Raw genomic sequence first — 22,771 nt, 5'->3', positions numbered from 1 at the left:
CGATTACACGAAGATTTATTGAATGAAACAGACCAATTACAAGTGATTATTGTCTTCATGGAGGGTTACGAGCATAAACAAGTAAAAAAATATCAATATATATATATATATAGGTTTATTATGATTGAAAACAATAAAATCCAGTATTATGCGTTTGCCACAGCGGGTAATATCTCCTCGTAGATCTGGATGCCTCTGAGGAACTGCTCCACCGGAAGATTTTCGTCGTGCTCATGAAGAGAGGATTGCGTGAGATGCACCGCCGTGAAGCCAAGAGCCCTTGCTCCTACAGCGCGGATGTAACGACTGTCTGTGCCTCCCGGGAAGGTGCGCACTGCTAGAGTTATCCCACTGAAGAAGACATTCATGGATCAATCCAAAATAGATTCGTAACATCTACCACAAGCCAGTAGACATGGCGTGGGTAAGCCCCATTAGGTTAATCGACGACGGGAACAGCGTAAGACCGATCATCTTGGCAAGTGGGCAAAACAGGCATCGTGGTAAAAGAAAACCATGTAATTTTAAGAATTAGCGTTATAATTAAACATTTAAAAAAATTTAAGAATTTACGAAAAAATTTTTTTGACAATTTTCAAGAACCTGATTTTGCATCTGTGTAAATTTTAATATTATCGAATAAAAAAGAAACAGACTTTTACATAGAAGTATTCGAAGTCTCTAAAATCTCTGTTTTAAGTTAAATATATTTAAATTGAAACAACAATATTTTTATTTATATTTATACATATTCCTTTATTTGTTTTCGTGTTTATTGAATGAGTTCAAAAAGGCCGCTAATATTTTACGTAGAGATGCTTTGAAATGCAATGAAATATAAAATAGTTTTATTAAATATATTGCATTAAATGACTTTTTCTTTGGGTGTCAGAAGTAATTAGTGGTAAAAAGTGATATAAATAGATAAATAAAAAGAGACTTCACCTATTAACTGAATCATCACGACGGCATTAATTAAATGTAACTTATTAAATTAAACGGCATTAAGGCATTTAATTCGCCATTAGACAGGTTGTTAAAAGGGTAAGCAAAAAAAAACCGTGCAGTCCATATGAAGACAAAGAACAGCCAGTATTTCATAGGCATTTATTTTTACACACACACACACACACATATAAATATATATATAAATATATGTTAGTATGTGTGTGTGTGTGTGTGTGTTGTTAGTTTGAGTGTATGCATTTGTGTATTAGCTATAAAATACCACTTACAGTTTGTCGGCAGCGTCTTTAAATGCAAGCCAATAGGGATTAGAATCGTCTACAGGAGTTGACGGCACATACGCATCTTTTTGGCTGAAGTTATAGGTTACACCGTTGCCGGCTTCCGCGCACCATTGCTTTATCTGATAAAATAAAAAATTAAACATCATTTTACTTTAGTTTAGCCACATACATAAGTCAATATAACTATGAATTTATTGATACGCATTTGCAAAAATAATTAATATAATAGAAGGCCAGTAAATTAAATCATATAATATGTTGAAAGTTTCAACTCAATAATAGTAATAAATAATATTACCATATTCTCAAATTGCTCCATATTCTCGGACAGTGCTAAACGAATATCGAAGCTTGCAGTCATTTTCTCGGGAACTATGTTGTCCTGAATACCACCCTGTGGATCAAAATTTTAAATTATTAATGTTAAAACAGTCGTAGCCAAGCGGTAGATGATTGACACTTGCGACCTACGATCGTGAGACCAATTCCCGGAATACAATCTCATGTAATTCACACTCGTATTAATTATATAGGATTGTTAATGCATGTAGAGAAGTTTTCAGAAGTTGTATAGCAGTGTCCTCTCTGTAGCATAATACCATATTGCGTTCGTCACCCCACTTTCCAAGCGTGTGTCTTATGCTATATCCCTATAGATGTCTTTAGGGGAGTCACATGCCTTGCCAGCGGATTGACAGATTGTAGTGACAGTACGTAGACTATATAGCACTCAGAACAGAGGCCGCTAAAGCCTTAAGGAACTGAAATTGAGACTAAACATCCTACAAGGTGGATAGAAGACTTTGTTAAGCACATTGGAAGACGCCTTGCAGTGTTTATCTATGGGCTGAAATGATTGTTAAAACTATTTGTATATAAAACACGTTATGTAAAACTCTTTTGTAGGCACATGCCTACAAAAACCTCTGAACTATCGTTTTTTTAACCCCTTGTTATTTGGCGCCTCCGGTACATCCTGGACACGCAGGATCATTATTTTTCTTATAAAGTTTTTCACTTTTTTATTTTAATCCTCATCTTTTGTTCTTCTCTATATCTTCTGAACATTTTCTTTCATTTTGTCACATAATCTATCATAACTTATCATATTTTATTTTCCTGTCTTACATGGCTTTCATTACTTCGTCTCAATTAATTTTCTTTTTAAATTAATTTAAAAAGTTTAATAAATAAAAATTAATAACATACAAAAATCTTTTAAGTGTAAGAAAAGCTTAGTAATGATTTGTTCTATTGCTCTATTAATATTGTAAAAGCGACCTAAGAAAATAATCCGTCTGAATTTATTGTTGATTTTTCATAAATCAGTACTCGATTGAAACTCTCGTAGTTTTAAATTGCAGGATTCAAATTGGAGCTCAAATTAATTCTAGTTTGTATTAAATTTGGTTCTTCGGTCATTCTTCTCTTAACTTCTTATTCATATTATTTCTTTAGACTTACATTTAACATGGTCATATTGATTGTGGTGACGTCACCGATTGTAAGTGATGGGTCGCTTGCCAAGCGCTGTTTAGACACCTGGCGCAGGTCCATGAACTTGTCAATGATGTATCGAATCTAAAAGATTAAAACACATCTTATCTAACTTTAATATAAAATTTACGTAAAATATAATTTTGTGTACCTTAGTTATAAACATAGACATTTTTTTAACATTTTGTCGAGCAATAATTATAAACCAATCTAGCAATTGCTATATTAATACCTCTTTTCGATCGAAATAAATAAAATCGAATGGCCAAATCAGTTGCTAAGCAAAAAAGTCGCAAACTGCTTTACTAATTCAGGAGAATTTTTTAAAATTTTTAATAAACACATTTTATAGAACAAATTTATTAAATAAGAAGAATAAAATATGTTAGGCGTGTAAGGGTGTAAAACCCTTTCCCCGACCTCCCCCGGTGCCTTTTTTTAGGACTGCGTCGCAGTAAATGCGCGACGTGTTAGTCGTATTTGAAATGCGCTACAATACCGAAGCCAACGCTACTGCTACGCAACGCGGAGAGAACGGACGGAGCTTACTGATTCGGTTTTGGCATCGCGACAGATGCACGACATCTAGCGACCGCTTCGCCGACATCAATGCCGACGTGCAACAGTCGCTACAAAAATTCGCTAACAAAAAAATTCTATAAAAAGAATACGACGAATACATAATCTTTTATAAAGAAGTGTTGCAGTATTCGAACAAAGGAAAATATTCTTAAAACTAAACATCATACCAGCAGACAGACACCCATTGCAAGGTGAAGGCTTCCCATAATTAGCAATAATCGCTTGTCGGATTTTAACTAATATTAACACATCATCTTCCGCATTTTGTAAGACTCTACTTAAAGGGCATCGGCCATCGTTCACTTAATACAAACCCGAGAAGGGTACAAACGCGATGTTGTCTCGTATTGCTGCGGTACAGCTCACTGTATCCATCCATCATCCTCAGGTGCTGAGGGAGGCACAGCTTATCCCGGGGTATACCTTGGCATAGTACTGGAGGACAGCTGCGAGTTCTATTAAAGGTTCAGCCACTCTTTCAAAGATACCGAAGATAACCACTGATAGGTTTATTAGTGGGTAGGAATCTCACATAACTCTGTTCTTCCCTCAGAGGGCAGGTTATCTTGTGTCCATTCAGAAGATTTATCCCATATACCAAAAAAAAAAACTCCCTCAAAAATCGATGACCATTACTGCGCTGCAAGCATCCAGCGATTTCTCGCAATCTTAACTATGTCTTCGATCTTAACGGATTATTTACGTAACTGATCATTGTACATTATTAACAAAATTAATCAATAAATATAGTGGACACTATATAGCATATTTTATATATGTACATTTATTTAAAAGAACTGCGACAGTCAGTATAAAAATATAATGACGAGATGAAACTAAATTTTGTCGATATTAAAATATTTGACATAAAAAAATGGGTTAATAACTACTTAATGCTACATCACCAAATTTAAACTCATAATCTATGTAACGTACTCGTTGAAATGCAGTGATATTAATCATTACATTGCTCCCAACTGCACAGTGGATATATTTAGCCCGTAATACATTACGCGTTCCGTGTCAAATTGGAACTATATTAGCATTCAAGGCGGTTTACAGTTCCTGGACAAATAGCTAGAAGTGCCAAGAAAATTACGATCCGAATATATAGCAAGCACATTGTTTACAAACAAGTTGGGGTACATTTAATTTAATAAATACGAAACTATTAGTCTTATGTTGTATGTAGTTATTTACCTTGTGATGGATTGTTTTTTTTTATTCTACATGATATTTTTCTTCACTATACGAAAGCAATAATATACCTGGTGATTTATTATGTGTGTAAAAAGCTAAATACAGTTTAATATGTAGTTTAGTGTTTTCCAACGTGGGCCCCACGCCACACAGGAGGGAAATTCGATTGTTAAGGGGGGGGGGGGGGGGATTGTAACACGCCACCTTTTCGATTTAATATTAAAATCTAAAGCTTTAAAGCCACCTTGTTTCCAATCATTCTGTATAAAGTGGTTATTCTGAATTATGTTATTTCTTTTCTATTATAATGCGAGAAGTTGATAATTTCTATCGAAAAAAGATTTAAAGAGACAGATAATAAAAAAATTAATTTAAATATGTACTACTCCGAATTTTAAAAACGCTTTTTTTGCTATATTATCAATATATTTGTGGCAACCGTGTTACTCGAAGTCATCTAGAGGAGTTGCCGTGAACGAGGTCGGGTGCAAAGCGCAGAGCCGTGTGCGCAGGCGGCGAACATCGACGACGTCGGTGCCCGCAAGCATCGATGACGTAGATGCTCGCAAACATCAATCGTCCTAGTGAGAGCTCGAGCACGGCGGCGAATGCGTGTGTTTCTTTGTCTATTTTCTTACCGCGTGACCTATTAAAAATTGTCTAGCATACCCAATAAACTAATATTCACAAAAGTGTTGTTTTCAGTTCATATCTGACAAGTTATGTTCTATGGCTAATCTACATATTGTTTATTATTTCTGAAACCAATGATTTTTAGATAGGTTGCACCGTACATTAATTGACAGCAAATGAGCTAATGTTTTTCAGTGGTTGCCCAGCGGTGGAGGACTGAGATTTTCGATGGTAGATCGCGAATTCGATTCCCGGGATATAGTCTCAATTATAATTTACATTTTTAATTATATAGAACTTCCACTGCTCACAAACGAGAGTTCAGAGGATGAGCATCAGAGATATATAGATAGAGCGATAGATCGCTAACCCGCCTGCCAAGCGTGGCGATTATTGTCTATTCCTCCATAGATATATATAGGGAGGCCTATGCTTGGCTGTGAGTGTCTATAGGCTAAAATGACGACGACGGCATTGCGTCTTGGTCTATAAATGACACAAAATTCCAAATTTACTGAATATTAGAGCTACGTTTCATTATTCAATTTACATAGTTTTATACGGAAGATCAATATTTGCCGATTGAAGGTAACAGGATTTTAAGGTATATTCAATTCAAGGGCTTATTCGTAAGCTTCGTTTCGGATCGTTACATTGATTTCTTTTTACGACGCATAAAGAACGCAGTGCCGTTTAGTTGCGGAAAACATCACGCAGTGATAATCAGAACATAACAGCTTTTTTATAAATGTATTTTAAGTATTGAGTAATACGGAAAGGCCATATTAAAGATAAAAGTTAAGAAAAAATTTCGTCTTAAAGAGATGCAAGTAAATAATACAAAATATAAGTTTCTTAAATGTGCTTTAAGCTTTGTTTCATTAGGGATATTTTAATGTAAATAATTAGCAGCTAACTCTTGTGCTTGTCTTTCATGTATCTTAGTTTAAATAATGGTATAATAAATAAAACTTGAAACACGGGTCGTGAAGACTCAGAGCGGGCTACTGTTTGTTTGAATTTAAAACTAAAATATTTTTTATTGATCCATTTTAGGCATCTCATGTTCACAGTACATTTTGACAGAGACTTAGATTTCAAAATGTTTTTTTTTCAGTTTGTTTTATTTATTTCCTTCTTACATTCGTGACATTATCCCACATTTTTCTTCTTTCTCCTTTCATATGTTCTCTCACTCAGATATTTATTGACATACTTTTCACATATCCTTTATTTTCTTTTCTTTTTTATTTTCCTTCCTTCGCCATGTGATAATGTTACATTTTTATTTATTTGTTACTTACAATTATTCACTATGGTTTATGTCTATACATCCGATTTATAGTTATCAATTCAAAATCAAACTTGTTTATCTTATATGACAGTAATTTCCACCAATGTTTTTTCTTACACGAAATTTAAGTTTAATTAATATTTATAACATTTATTACTATTTTTTGCAATATTGCAAGAAAATGTGGGGACATCCCGCTTTCCTCACCAGGGAGGCGATACTGTTACTATCGATTTTCTTACCTAGTTCCATTTTCAGATCCGATCTGATGGCGCTAAATGCACTTCTTCTTTAATTTTTGGATCATGTTTACTGTATATCAATTGACAGCAAATGAATCTTTCGTGCATCTTTTACACATGTTTCTAATCACCCTGTATAAAAATATTTTGTTTAATGTTTAAATAAATTACCTTCTCTCCACAGTTGTCCGGTAGCAGCAGCGACCCATGACCCGACTTGCCGGGGCATACCACGTTTAAGTCTGCGAATGGAAAGTAAATAATTGAACAAAAGCTATAGCTATATAGCGTTTAGCTTTATAACGATAGCTGTGGTGCTAACCTTACTAACTTTCAATTACCCGCTATAACTAAGCTAATTAATGCTAAATTTATTGGATTTTGTGTAATTGTATTGTAAACTCGTAGGCTATTGGTTTTGTAGACACATGTATATCGCTACAGTTCTAAATGTTGTAAATTATATTTATAGTACAGTTGGAGCCATTCATAAAAACGACAACTGAAACTTTACTTTACTTCAATAAACTGCTTACCTCCTCTTTTTTATACTACGTTCATGACATCATTCATGATTAAACAAAATTAAATTAAAATAAATTGATAATAATCTGAAATAAATAACTAATTAATATTTTTTTCCTTCAGATATCCAAGAGTTTTTGAATATGTTGAGATATCTATAATCGGCCAATCGGAAAGATCTTAAAGTTGATCGTCAGGTTTTTTAGACCCCTTAGTTCCTCTTGTAACCTCTTTTCACAGTGGGAGAACCTCCTCGCCTTCCTCCTCCTTAAGACCGAGTTTTATGAAAGAAAAACAAAAATATTTTGTGTAGCTGAGACTAGCTAGCTACAAGAATATTCTTAGAAAGAGGTCCCAGTCCGAATAGAGTATTCTATATCTTCAGGATATTTGATCTCGTTGAGAATCAAACCCTTGACTCACATTAATAAGAGTTTATAAAAGATTTAATAGAATACTGCAAATTCATCTCACAGCAGTTGCTCGTAACGTATTGGCTAAGCTCTTTTTAATATTTAAGTTTTAGTGACACCGAAACCGCTGTACCGCGCCTTAGGTATAAACGCGAGACGGGGGGAGTACTTGTGGCTCATTTCGTTTTATCACTACTACAACATGTGTTTTTGCGCTCAGAATTCTACATGTACAATTTTGTGATACAATGTATCTAAAAAATTCGGTGTGTAAGAGTTGTACACATAAAGTCGACGAAAAACGTTAGACGCCGGCTACCTATCTCCAACGGTGGACAACCTGTTGGAATTATGATGAAATTTTTGTGTATATTAAATCGTTTAACTTATTAAAATTATCGTACCCATCAACAAGTAAATATTTTTTTTTTAACAAAAGCGTTAATAGGCTGTGCAAATTAATGAAACTTGTCAACAGATGGCGCTGTAACTTATAAATTTTTCCAAAGCTTTACCGATCACCGTAATAATTGGTGTATTTATATAATTTTTCACGGAGATATGTAACCTTCATTGTTGCAACACAATGGCAGTATAACATTTTTAAATAAATGAAAGAAGATAAAAATTAAGGAAAGCGACGATAAAATAAAGTAAACGCAATTAATATTTAACATAAAATAAACTTTATGAACATAATATATATTAATATTTGGTTAGTCAACGTTTGTCGGGATCATGCAGTTTAACGCGAAACGACAATTTAGAATCTGCCTTGTGAAAGGTCTTGTTTACTTTTAAAATAATTCTCCGTCTTTGCAATAAAAAAAGTAAGACAGTTAACGAACATTAGCACGACATTTTAGCTACTTTCCTAACATTTTGTCTTACGTATGGCGCAGAACTGCCATAATTAATTCTATACATATTTTACAAAAAAGCTATGTAAGCAAATTAAAACTCAAAAGCTAGAGATCCCCTGTGAGATGTTCAATAAATTGATATTCTCATTATTTATTTAATCACATATTATTTGTGTCTAAATTTAAAATATTACATATAATACCGTGATAAAGACATGATAAATATAAGAAATAAACATACACTCGTAACATAGAGATTAAGCCAAAAATTAACAAATCCTTCATAAGTGAGTGTACGTATATATAATAAAGTTCTACAAGATATCATAGCTATTCTTTTTCTTATTTTTAAATCTAAATTTTAACATATATTACTAAACAAATCAAATTAGTATTTTTTGAAAACAAATTTTGGGTTTTTGGTTGATCAAAAGGAGTGGAACTTGGTTTGTTGACTCAATTAATGGTTAATACAATATTTTATACATCGAAAATTGTTAAATTTCATCTAAAAGAAAAACTGTTGAATTTCTGACTGACTCTTTTCAGCAGATCAGCATTTCGAGAGAGTGGTAGCTTACTATTTATAATGTTAATATAATCGACGATTCAATAGTACATGTTAATATGAATTTGAAAATTTGAATAATGTTTATGTAATAATTTTTAAAAAGGTAGTTTTATTTTTTTAAACGACAACACTAGTCAACCCTGTCACTCTTTTGTGACAACTTCCAGTAAAAGGATTGAGAGTGGTGGGGTTGAAACAGCGTTTTGATCATTGAGTCGGGAGTTCGGTCACTCGTTCGATAACTATCGAAGTGATAAGTTGTTTAGTGGAAACTATGCTAGTTGGCCTATAAGAGTGTTAAAACTCGAATAAAAGTATGTACTGTGCTGTGAATTGGAGTTTTGATGATATTTAAATGAAAATTTTACTACAGAGTCTACAAATGAATATGAATAAATCAACATACTGATTTTAATAGTTTTCTATTAGGTAAAGTATTTGAAAGTCTGTGTCGTGAATTCTGACGATTGAGTGGCATTTTCAACGACAGTATCAATGTGAACATCGATAAACAAGTTACTTATCTTCATATATCTTTTTAATCTTCTTTTCACCGGATAGACACTCTGCAAGGCTCATAGGTTATACCTAACCTTTGTGTTATTTACGAGAAAACCTACTCTAAAGTACATACTAACAAAAACACAGATAAAAAATGTGTAATTGACAAGTGTCATGTGATGACAACTTTATACACTAACAAATTGTAATTGGAGATTTAAAAAAGAAAGACTTACGCCAAATACTCCTTTCGCCGTTAAAGACCTGGTACTCATTAGTGGCACAAGCGATGCCCTCGTCCAGAGCGAAGTCCACGTTCAGCTTCTTATAATGTTCAGTCTTCACAAATTCCCCCATTCCTTTAGCGCCGCCAACCTCTTCATCTGTACAAGAAACAGCTTGGTCTTTATTTATTGTTATATTAAACAAAATGCACCTAAAACTAGACTTCATCGAGTTATAAAATCTTTCAATGGACAATGTAAACGTTTTGACAATAACATTCTAGATAATGTCTAGTATAGTAAACAACTGGACTTTTTTGTGGGTTCTTCTCAGATCTGACGCTTTTCAAACCCTCATAACCATGAGCATGACCTCAATATGATTCTACTTTCCATCAAATTTGACTCTCATGTCTTACAAAAGTTGTAACTGTAAAAAAAATCACAGTCAAATATATTAATTAAATAGTAACACAACTCTTGACCAATGAGAACATAGTAAATTAGAAAGCAGTGTTTGTTGACCAGTTGAAAGAAGCCTTTCATATATAACTAACACGTTGTTTGTTAATTTTAAAAATGATAAAATCAATACCTCAAATTTAAAGCGGGGTAAGTAATGACAAGTTGTCACTATTATCTCACTAGATATTGTTTTCCAAACATTTTGTAGCACTTGATATTTAACAGTTATTTGATAATAAAACGCTGTAAGAAAATATATGTCACTTACTAATTTAAATACATATACACTTATCAACTTAAATATAATTAGTTACGAATCTTCATCCTTGTTTAAATTAGAACAAAGTGATATATCAAAGAAATATTGTTGTACTTTAAACTGTCGGTTTACCGCACTGACTGTTGCAGTTCGAAAGTTTTACTGTCTGGTGGAATCGAGAAAAAACTTTTATAGTATTTTATTACCTAAGAGTTGCAATAGAAACTTTTTACTTATATCGTTTATGTTTTATTTTGTCTTTAACAATACGCCATTAGAAAAGAAAAAAAAATACGAATAGAAACAGTTTGCCGTCATTTTTATATGCTTTATCTATTCAATTTTATATAAGTCAAAGGATGTAAAAAAATAGTGTTTTTGAAAGTTTTGTCTCTTGAGGCCGGAAGGTTGTCGTGTGACGACCATCAGCCGAGAGAAGCGGCATGGGTTGATCCCTCTACGTGGACCGAAGACAGTCAGTCTCCAAGATCTTTGATGGAGACCTCTGACTTACAGTAAGCATCTATTGGCTGATGTGATGAGTATTGAGTTATTTTATGATATCGAAGACTTTAATTTTAATAAAATGTTATCACCAGTTCTGTGATGAAACATTTTTAAATATAGTGTTAAAATTAATAACTTCTACAATTTCGTATTGTTATGATGACCTTCATTTGAAGCAAATATTGCTTAAACAGAGTTTTGAATAAAAATATGAAAGTACAATAATTACTTTCTTAGAATCGCATAAAAAACAGATATGTAACAAGATGGTAAAATAAGAACAACTTTCAAAGTTCGTGGACTTCCATCTGTGTGCCAACGCGGTGCCAAGAACGCTAAAAATAACGGTATTAGCGCATGTTAAGTCGGCGGTTTTGAACGGACGTGATAAAGTGATAACAGATGCATGCGACGTTAAATAAAAACTAGCAGTTATGTATTTATCCAATAATAAACTATAACAAGGTTGAATCTATAAGATTATGAATATTCTTTCGCCTTGCATATTCAAAATACTGTTATATCCGAAGACTTATATACAGGATGGTTTATATGTGTAAAAGTTTTAAGACATATATATATATATATAGCTCATATGTCAGCAAAAAGCTTTTACATATGTTTTCAATGAACCTGTATAAAGCGACCACTAAAACGTATTACAATTGTTGTTTTTTTTTTATTGCAATACGACAGACCATTAACTTTAAAAGTACGAAGACAGCATAATATTTTTGACACCATTTATTTTTCTTAAATAGGGTGAATCATATATTAATTGATAGCAAATGAGATATATATACCTTTAAAGCTTTTACACCTATATCCAATAACGTATATAATGTGCATATAAAAGGTAAGAGAAAGAGAGAGAGGGAGATGGTAGACGCGAAATGAATAGGCCCCTTTCTCAGTGGACAGGTGATATAATTAAAATTCTGGATACGAGTAGCGCAATGCCTGACATTTTGGCAATCTTTTGGGAAAGCCTATATCTTGCAGTGGGCTTCAGTTAGCTGATAATATGAATTGATAAGAAAGCCCATACCTGGTACGAAGCTGAGATGAACAGTTCTCTTTAGCTGAACACCCTTATTCTTCAGCCTCCTAACAGCTTCAAGGTACTGGATAGCCACCGACTTCATGTCTTGAACTCCACGACCGTATATAACGCCGTCGACCAGCTCGGCGTCAAATGGTGGATGTGTCCAGCTTTTCTGTATTCGTGGGAATAAAAATTACAAATACAGTACAATAGGCCGTCTTATCACACAAGGCAATCTCTTACCATAGTATGGAAAAGGTAAAAGTACTAATAAAGGGTAGTTTACGTGTACAACAACATACATAGACATACAAACTTAAACATACATACATACGTACATAACATATATACTAATAATGAATAAGGTTTAATACACATTATAAATATGATACAATAATAAATAAAAACATCTAACTGACTTCGATCAGTATTGGTTCGATCGCACTTGCCTCAGAAAGAAACAGAAGAAGAAAAAGAAATGAATTAAGAGATAGATAATTATAGGTCTAGTAAATGGATCTTAACCATTTTCTTGAAAATAGGTAGTGAGTTAGCACGTCTTTTATTCATTTATTATTTATTTGTCATATATTATTTGTTATATTCAAGTTGTATTTGGTACTAAAACTTTTTACAGACATGTCTTGTTCCTTTGATGCGAGTAATCAGGGACATAGTTACATTGTTTATGAATAAAAACATATATAAATATACAAACTTATAAATATATTAAGCATATATGTACTGGAGAAAACAGGCTTCTGAAATAGAAGTATGTTAAATATCTCAAATTGTCGCCTAGGTAATATTATATATATGTGGAATAAAGATAAAATTGTTTTTAAGTTTTTATATACTTACTAGCTGATCCCGCAAACAAAAACTAAAGTTTTTAATTAACACATTAAAAATAAGGGTTGATCATAGAGGGGTAAAAATTTAAGATTGTGTGTATTTTTGTATGTTGTATCATAAAAAAATAAAAACAAAAAATTTTGTCTAAAAATTTAAAAAAAAAAATTTAGGGGTGGACCACCCTTATCACTAAGGGGTATGGAAAATAGATAGTAGCCGATTCTCAGACCTACTGAATACGCATATGAAATTTGGTAAAAATCGGTCAAGCCGTTTCGGAGGAGTTCAAGTTCGAACACCGTGACCCGAGAATTTTATATATTAAATTACCTATAACTTCATAAACGTATTCCATTTGTAACTTTCACTTTGTTTACATTTAACCGTCAAGTCGATGTAATATCAAGCGAAATGAGTAAAAAGATTGTTACGCTGCTAAGAATAAAATAAACTTGTGTTCGGAACCGCCGCCTTTATTGTTTGTCAATCACACATATATATTTATACGTATGTATATATATGTATACATATGTATTTATAAATATATATGTATAAAATAGAAGACCAGGTTTAGACTTACTAGCTATAACAAAGATGGTTTCATCTATGTATATAGATAAAATATTTATATCTATATACTGACCAATCACGATATTTTTGGAACCAATTGGCTCAGAGGCTTTAAAAATGATAAAAATACATTTTTCATCAAACAAAGGTCGGCTGTGAAGTTATTTTATGAAATTTCATCTATACGGGAGTGTAGGAGGCGTTCATTAAAAAATAATTCTTTTCGTATCTTAGCTCTTATAGGTATAAAAGTTGGTCACAACATTTTTCTGACGAAAAATTACGTATGGATTTTATGAAATAACTCCCAAAAAATTCCTTTTGCATTGACAGCATGGCGTCGCAATTCCAGTGCGCGCCACACAAAGTGAACAGGGGGCAAATTGTACAATATATATGTATATGTTATAGCTTATTACACTTACGTCCTTACAATATATTATATTCCTATCTTTACTCTTATGACTACCACATAATTTATATATATATATATATATATATATCTTATTTGTCTACTTAATTATATTTCTCATTCTTTTCTTTCTCTACTCTACATTTATATTGATTCGTTTGCAACATACCTCAAATACAGGAACCACGTCCATATGGGAATTAAGCAGTATACTGGGCAATTCTGGTTGAGTACCCTCCCACGTCATCACCAGCACAGGTTTCCTCGGCAATACTTCGAACACCTGCACAGGTAGACCGATCCCAGCGGCCTGCTGTTTCAGGAATTTCAAGCAATCATCTAAAAAAGATAATTTTAACTTAAAGTACATCCCTTTATTTCACTTTTAAATCGGGATCAGCTTTTGATAGAGAAATTTATAATGAGATTTTGAGATCATCATTATCATTTCAGCCGTAGTTTCACCCGACCACTGTTGGACAATAGGCCTCCGTCATAGATTTCCTTGGTGGGATGAAGCCTGCATCCTATATCTTAACAAGGTCTTCTCTTAACCTCGTGAGTAGATGTCCTTCGCTGCGTATCTTGGTCTGTGCTTTCCACTTCAGAACCCTAACATGTTAGACCTTCTCTACTAAATTTTCGGTTCAATGACATGGTTTAACTTAAAAAATTATATATACAAGAGTCTGAAAAAATGCAAAACTTATACAATGTTACTATGCGTTAATTACGCTATATTTAGGAATGTACGATTACTGCTTATAATTATTCGTTAAAATGCTTAAAATGTTTATTTGAATTCACTGTACGCTATTTTTTATTAAAAATATATGACGAAACAGACAAGTAAAATAGGCCTTGAGTCGCATATTTTAGCATTCTGGTTTCATTCTGGCATTTTATTTTATAAGGATCTTCAACATAATGTCGTCGGCGTTTTGACTCATAGACGCCTACTGCAAGGTAAAGGCTTCCCCCAAAGGTATCTATGGGGAATAATCGCCACACTTAGCAGGCGGGTGGGTTGGCGGTCGAAGTGTGCTATTATGGTACGCAAAGGACCCTGTTTCCCCTCCTCTGGAAACTTGTTGGTCAACAGTGGCAATCCTATATAATTAATGCACAAAGTGTAAATTATATACACAATGTATCCTGGAATCGAATCCGCGACTTACGAAAGCAAGTCTCAGTCCTTATTTTCTATTTATTTTAGTTTAGTTTAAATAAATATACAACTAATATATTTATAATACTCATTTATTTTTTAAACTTTTTCGTAACAACGGAAATGTAACAAAATAACATAGATAATAACAAAAAAAACAACAATTTATATACAGACACAAGAGGTGGTCTTATCGTTGGAGGCGATCTCTTCCAGACAATATTTAAATAGAGATGAGAGACATGAAGGAGAGGATTTAGTAGCATTATAGTTTAAAAAAGTAAAAACTCTATATGTAAATTCTTTGGTTCAATCGTCTTGATTTAGATGGTTGGTTTAGATACATTTAGATAAATTATATTTTCGGGATAGACTGACATGTGACTTTAAAAATAACTTTTATGTTTAATAACGATAATAAATATTTTAAAATGCGACGTAAGGCGTAAAAAATGCTAAAGTGATTGCAAGAGATTTTCTATGAAATATTACCAGACTTCTCTTTGGCATATTACGTCTTATATAGTGTATAATGATATATTATTCACAATAAATAAACAAAATAAATAATAAAAACTTTGTTATAGATGCTCGAATTCAACTTAATGTTCAAATATAATATCTATGCAGTACATAGATTTAATTGATAATTTACCATAATCGACGTTGGGATGTACACTGCGGATGCGAAGATAGTCCCGCAAAGTGTTCACCGCCGGGTCGGCAGCGTAGTTAACAGCCATTTCGCACGTTATAACCAGCAATGGAGATAATTACAAACAATTACACACAAGCAAACGACACTCGACTTTATATGACCGTTGCGTTAGGTGGTACAGAGGAAGATGGGGTTATGTGACCTTGTGTTATAAAATAATTTATTTTTATTAATATTCATTTATATATTTATTTATTATCTATTTCGGCCATTTAGCGATCACTGGGATCACGTCGCGATAATATCAGGTCCGCACAATATAATTATAATTTATTATCTTATAATTTTTTTATTATTATTTAATAAGAATCAAATTGAACACGCCTATAATTGAATCGTGACTCCAGAAATGTAACTATAACAAAGTCAGCACGATTTTCGTAGGGTTTGAGTATTTCGGCGTTTTTGTAGTAAGCGATGAAAATTTACCAGAATTATATCTTTGCACTCTATACATTAAAATGAGTCTCCGTTTCTGTTTGTCACACCATAACTTGAGAACGACACATATTTACTATTGATACTTACGCTTTTGACAGTTTGCTTTAAATTTCGCCAGTTTGACAGTTCGAATTGAACTTCGCGCATTTAACAGTTTTGACGTTTTTGGCTGTTTACACAATGCAAATGTATATAATAGCTGCATCGGTCTGTATTTATCGATTGTGAAATATGTTTATTTATTTCACACTTAATCCATAAATAAAGTGATCACTCTGAAATGTTATATTTAGTCTTTTTTATATTGAAATGAGACTGGCCTATTAATTTCTGCTAGAACAAAGTATATCTGCTCCCAATTGATGAAACTGTGGAAGGTAGTGACTCGATCCCAGATTCCCAGAGAGCCTTCGAGCTTCGCTAACAGCCGCCTCGAAGCGCAGAATGCCACTTGGAAACTAGTGTGGGCCAAAAAAAAATCTGTTGGAACAGCCAGTATTTAATAAAATAAAGATGAAAAATATTTATAAATGTCGGTCACATTTATAATATCAACGAATCGTTTGCAACTAAACCGAACACTCACAATTTCTTCCAATGCAATTCATTTTGAATTCAAATATTTTTATTTTCCGTACGTTTTTGTTATTGGAAATGTATTCATGGAATATTTAAGCCTTTTCACTTTACAGAAATGAATATCGGAAAATGAAAAGTTTGAAAATATTTCTCTACACAGCTCAATAACGCGATGAAATGCAACAGTGGTAATGTCAATTTCCGTTTCATTTATTTATACATATGTAAATTACATTCTCTCAATTACGAGCACGTCGGCGAAGTGCGAACTTAATGATGCGTAATGAGGCTTTCGTGAATATATACCTATATATAGTCAATAACCTACTCTATTTTAATAAACCGAAATAACAATATTTTAACTGTAACTATACTTTATTAAAGTTAAAAGTGTTTTGCCGGTGATGACATACGGATCCGAAACGTAGTCTCTTACGATGAACCTCATAAGTAAGTTCAAGATCACCCAGAAAGTGAGAGAGAAGGCCAGCTCGGAGTTTCGTTGCGAGATTGATTTTTTTTTATCTAATGACCCCCGTTATTGGGGCCTCTCGTACCCCTATTTATGGTGGGATAGGGACTTTATTAGCATTTAATTTATTCACTTAATTATTTTATTTTTATTCTCTTCTCTTTCATTCTTTACATAATCTTTCATTCTTTACATAATCTTTCATTCTGTTCTTTTATACCACAATTCTGCTTTCTTTCCCTTTAGGTCTCTTTTACCATTCTTTCATCCTCTTTTCATTTTACATTTACTTAATTTCTAGTTTTGTTGTATCACATTTTTATCTTTATCTTTATCACAGTTTTGCGAGATTGATTTAAAATGTGGAGATCCGCAAAAGAACCAAGATTACCGACATAGCTTGAAGAATTGCTCTTCTAAATTGCCAATGGGCAGGACACGTCACTCATGCAACCGTGGCGCTGCGGTCGAAAGATTCTCGAAGTGGGCTGACGGGATAATTAAGGTCGCTGGAATTCGTTCGAAGTAAGGAGCGCAAGAACGGTCATCGTGTCGATCTAGCGGAGACCTATGCATAGCATTGAGCGTCTATCGTTTGAAAAGGGTAAGAAAGTTGAAAGTATTAAGTAGCATTTGACGGAGTATATCGCTAGTGCAAGTAACGGTCGATGAGTCTGAAATATTCTCGAAAGGTGACCACCGGTAGGCAGAGCGTGGGTAAGCTCTTTACTAGTTGGACCAACTATATCGTCAAAACCACGGCAAGTTACTGGATACAAGTAACGTAAACCTTTGAGGTGATCTTTGCGGGAGGAATATCATTAACAGTGGGAGTATGTCAGCTGACATAAATGAATATATGAAGGATAAAAAATCAGACTTGTTATGTACTATTGTCAAATCTTAACGCGTTTGGATCCTTCGTAGGCTTAAGTTGAAGTTGGGCTCGTCTTGTATTTTCTAGTCGTAAACAAGTGATCGCTGTTGTTGATTCTAAGTTAAAAATAATTGAAATAAATTCAATACAGAATAATGTTATATTAAACAACATTTTTTTTAATTATATATAAATAAAAACGTGTACTTTTTATTAGTAATTAAATCACAATTCGATTTACTCTCGGCGCGACAACGGCGAGCGAATCAGTTTTAAAACGAGCAGCCTTCGTGTTCGTAGCACAACACTCATCGGCGACTCAAACCGATACACTACCAACTCTGATATCGATTTAGCTAAAAAGGCTCACACCTCCAACAACCAAGTAGATATCAATTAATCAATATACGTCAGTTGCATTGACATAGATTTTTTTTTAATTAATAAGATTGCGGATCCAAAATTCGTGAGTCCTAAGCTGTAGCCAAAAAGGCCAACAGGTTAGCACCAATCGAATGTAGTTAATACCAATCACCAATGATTACTTCATGAAATATTAAAAAGTAAACTTAAATCCGTCAGTTTTTATAATTTGCAAAAAAAATAAAAATATATCACTAATAAAAAACGATGCCGATAGTTAAGAATGCTCTGAGGTATTGTATCCTCTCTAGTATTTCATTCATTGCAATTATAATTATATCCGAGATCAAGCACACTTTATTATTGGACCTTATTATAATTTTAATTTTATTCCGAGTGTATTACGAATAATTAAAATGTACAAGATACGCCGTAATAAACTTGATTTTTTTTAATCACACAGCATTCCGCGGAGTGAGATAAACCACGGGGATCGCCTAGATGCGTTTTCGTAGAAATTTAGACACTTGTCTCACATTTAAAACCAGCATGGATGTCGTACGAGGAATCTAGCAAAGGAGACTTGCCAAGAAGGCTGCATTAAGTGGCGACCACGTAGTCCAGATATATCATCTTGTAATTATTTAATGGTGACAACTCCAGGACAGTCATCTGTAACTCTCCCAAAACTCGAAGAGCTGCAAAACATTTAAGAAAAGAGAGCGGCGTCACCAACCTTTTTGAAAATAAATGCAATTCGTTTAGAAAAATGAACTCCGAGATCTAGGGAATACCTAGATGACATAATTTTCAAAAAATAAATTACATTTATTTTAATGTTTTTTTTTTTTAATTTTTATATTGAATATACAAAACAATATGCCAACTGTATAATTCTGTATTTTAGACGTGAATGTGTTATTTAATATATTTTAAACAAGTCAGGATGGCCGAGCGGTCTAAGGCGCTGCGTTCAGGTCGCAGTCCACTTCTGTGGGCGTTGGTTCGAATCCCACTTCTGACATTTACATTTTTATTTACAGCTATTTTATAACATTGTTCGATTACAAAACCAATATTTTAATTACCATTTACACGCCAAAGTTTGGGCTCTAAATGTTTACATTCATGATAGAAGATAAATTGAGTTCTGAATAATGTTACTCGAGATTTTAATTATAATATATATATATATATATATATATATATATATATATATATATATATATATATATAATATATATATATATATATATATATCTGAAAAAATTACATTCTTTCAGCGCTGTTCTGCATTAAATAGTATATGTACTATTCAACCCCACCGTCCTCAAAAGTTTTTATCGCAACCACAAAAGACAAATGAACTAGGATACGTCATAATTATATTGTCATATGATAGTAAATATTTGAACCACAAGCTTGATAAGTATCCAAATGCGATATATAGATGGAAATTTCCTACTGCGTGAACTATATTTCATAGATGAATTTTTTTTCTTTCTAAAGCTATTGGCGCTTGGCTTCATTATCGTCATTTTTGCAGTGTCCACTGCTGATAGAAAAGGCCGTCTGTGCATCTTGTAGGTAACGTAAGACCGATTATTGTAGCGATTTTTGGAGTAGCCCCATTCCGTGCAATATATCTGCTGACATGATTTATATGATGATATTATATTAAAGACAGATAAACCACACTCTTATTTCTTGTTTCATATCATCGTATCAGCTGTACGACGTCTACTGAGTGTAGGCTTCACACATAAATTTCTAATACTACTTGTTCAAAGTATCTTGTATCTAACGTCTTTAACATCATTAATATGATCTGTTCATTTTGTGGTTAGACTTGCTACAGTGCGCTTGCTGGTCCGCAATGTCGCAAGACAGAAGATGCTAGATGTAAGCCGCTTGCAATCAGGCTTTTTGGATATATGGAAGAAGTGTGTAACCTTTATTTAATGGAATCAGGCTTTCACTCTGTGTTTGGCACTAATCGGTGTAACATAACTCCTGAAGATGCCCCGTGGATGGGTTGAGTGATTCGCATTGTTTGCCGCATACGCATTTATCAACGAGCTGGCGGGGGGTGCACTTTGTTGCACGACTACTACTGCATGTGCGGTAGTGGCTAAATACTGACCCTTTTTTTACTTAGGTTTGTAACCAGAAATGGACATCCTACGACTCAAATTATGATGATGAAGAATAAAATTACTGTCGTTCACAGGTAACAAGAGTAAATGCGTAATAAAATTAATACCATGTTTTGATTAATTAATTTGTTTTTATTATAGAGAGTAGTTAATAAATCAAAGTATCAAATAATGTTACTGCTCATTATTTTAATAATGAAATAAATATTTATAATCGCATTATAAATTCTTTGTGTGTTTTTATAGGTAATAAAATTTACCTTTGGCTAACGTTTCGTGTGAACGTATTGTGGCACGCGAGTTTCTATTAACCGTGTATAGTCCTTACACTGTTAACTAGGGTTGTCACAACGGAAATTGATAAACTAAAATATTTTTTTTTTAAATATTATTTACATGTTTTAAAATTAGTTGTCACACTAATATATTTTATTGTTAATTCCTGCACTATTATACACACATCAACAGATATCTAATAATTTATTCCAAAGTTCTCACGTATGTCAGATTCATACATATTTAAATGTATACATTTATAAAGTACACATTATTACGTATACAAGTAGTGGGTAAACTTTATTGAAAGGGGGCCACAAGGCTAAGAAACACTATATGAGGACCAGAATTATAGAAAAAAATCATTTTGAATTAAAGCTTTTAATCATAATATGATAACAATATCACACACAAATGTAACAAATTACTTTTTACCTTAAATAAATATTCAGAGGCTCTGCCATGGTAAGCGTGTGAGACATATGGAATTATTTTTGATCTTCCATAATATTTTCGAAAGCAGATTCCAGATGTTATGAAGCAACTATCAGCATTGCGAAAAGGTGTTCATCTGTTAACACGTTCACTGCGGCTTGAGGTCGATTCAGCCTCATGGTAAACTTTGCACTGGTGCGGCGCGTAAAACTCGTGTTTTCTATCTAGTGCGGCGGCTGTTTACACTCAACCGTATGAGGTATGACAGAGACAAATATAGCTTTCTTTATGTCTGCGAAGCATTGACTCAATATTGTAAAAAATATTGATGAACATGAGGCAGAAAAGGCCTCAACCGCACTACTAGGAAGTTCAGCTTGAGGCTGATTCGACCTCAGCCGCACCAGATGAAAGTTCTTCAAAATTGGGCCCGCAGTGAACGTGGTAATTATATGCTATCCATGTCGATGAACCCTCGGTGAGCCGGATTAAATACTTTTGCGGGCCGGAGTTGGCCCGTGAGCCGGGGTTGCCTCGCATGCCGGAGATGGCTCGCGGGTCATTCTTTACCTATTAACGACATATACCATAGATGGCTAGCCTGAACCTTTTGAATATCAAGGGCTCTCTCAGCAGCCTCTGCAATGACCGTAACGTAGTTATTTACTAGGTTGAGAAGCTATCTATCTTTCAAGTCAATTGAACGGACGCTTCATGGGAGATTTTATTTCACGTCCGAACGAAGAATTGGCCTCGTCGGCAGCGAGGTCGGCTCGTGAATAATTTTTTTTATTTATTTAACAGTTTATTGTACACAATAAAAACACTAAAGTAACAATACAAATATAACTGACACAACAGGCACTACTTATTTCTAACCAGAAATTTCTTCCAGTAGGCCTACGGAAGGAGATTCATAAAAAGTAAGGCAGACACAACGTGCACAATAATTAAATTGAAATATTTACAATAGATACGATAATAGATGTGTTACTGAAGTTTCATCCGCCATTTCTTTTCATAGCGCTTAGGCTGTGGTAGCATCGTCCTTGTGAAAGAATCCTAAATGGGTACCAAAACCTAGTAACATGCCAAGCCGAGGTCCCTGCGAGGTGACTTTTGGGTCCAGTCGCTCCATGGAGCGTTTGCTTGGGAGATACTCAAGAGCTCGACGCCCTAAATAAGTTTATCTGAATTATTGCTCTTGCGTCCGGACTTTGTAAAGTTGTCTGGAGAACAAATCACATCTTTCGGAAAGATTGTTACTTTCACAACAAAAATTAAAATATATAGCTGGGAAAAAAAGGGTTTTAAAATATAGTACATAGTAATATCTCTTTGGTTGTACAATTTATATCCGGCCGATTTTGAATACAAC

General features: G+C 33.6%; 1 protein-coding gene and 1 non-coding gene across 2 annotated transcripts; one reads left to right on the top strand and one right to left on the bottom strand.

The window, feature by feature from the left end:
- Nucleotides 1-118: 118 nt before the first annotated feature.
- Nucleotides 119-15,842, bottom strand: LOC137933694 (aminoacylase-1-like). Its single transcript, XM_068777712.1, has 9 exons — nt 15,732-15,842; nt 14,078-14,247; nt 12,075-12,243; nt 9,808-9,954; nt 6,870-6,940; nt 2,715-2,831; nt 1,549-1,644; nt 1,236-1,369; nt 119-351 (listed from the first exon to the last, which is right to left on the bottom strand). The coding sequence occupies exons 1-9, from the start codon at nt 15,817-15,819 to the stop codon at nt 147-149; spliced, it is 1,197 nt and encodes a 398-aa protein (XP_068633813.1). The 5' UTR covers nt 15,820-15,842; the 3' UTR covers nt 119-146.
- Nucleotides 15,843-19,466: 3,624 nt separating this feature from the next.
- TRNAL-CAG (transfer RNA leucine (anticodon CAG)) lies at nt 19,467-19,550 on the top strand. The gene has a single exon. It is a non-coding gene; the product is annotated as a tRNA-Leu (tRNA).
- Nucleotides 19,551-22,771: the final 3,221 nt, after the last annotated feature.

The sequence above is a fragment of the Battus philenor genome, unplaced genomic scaffold (genome assembly GCF_028537555.1).
Source record: "Battus philenor isolate CCGP_79_NKW_IND1 unplaced genomic scaffold, ilBatPhil1.0.hap1 SCAF_14, whole genome shotgun sequence".
In the NCBI taxonomy this organism is placed as follows: domain Eukaryota; kingdom Metazoa; phylum Arthropoda; class Insecta; order Lepidoptera; family Papilionidae; genus Battus; species Battus philenor.
The sequence above is the reverse complement of the archived record's forward strand: the minus strand, read 5'-3'. Positions and strand labels throughout refer to the sequence as shown.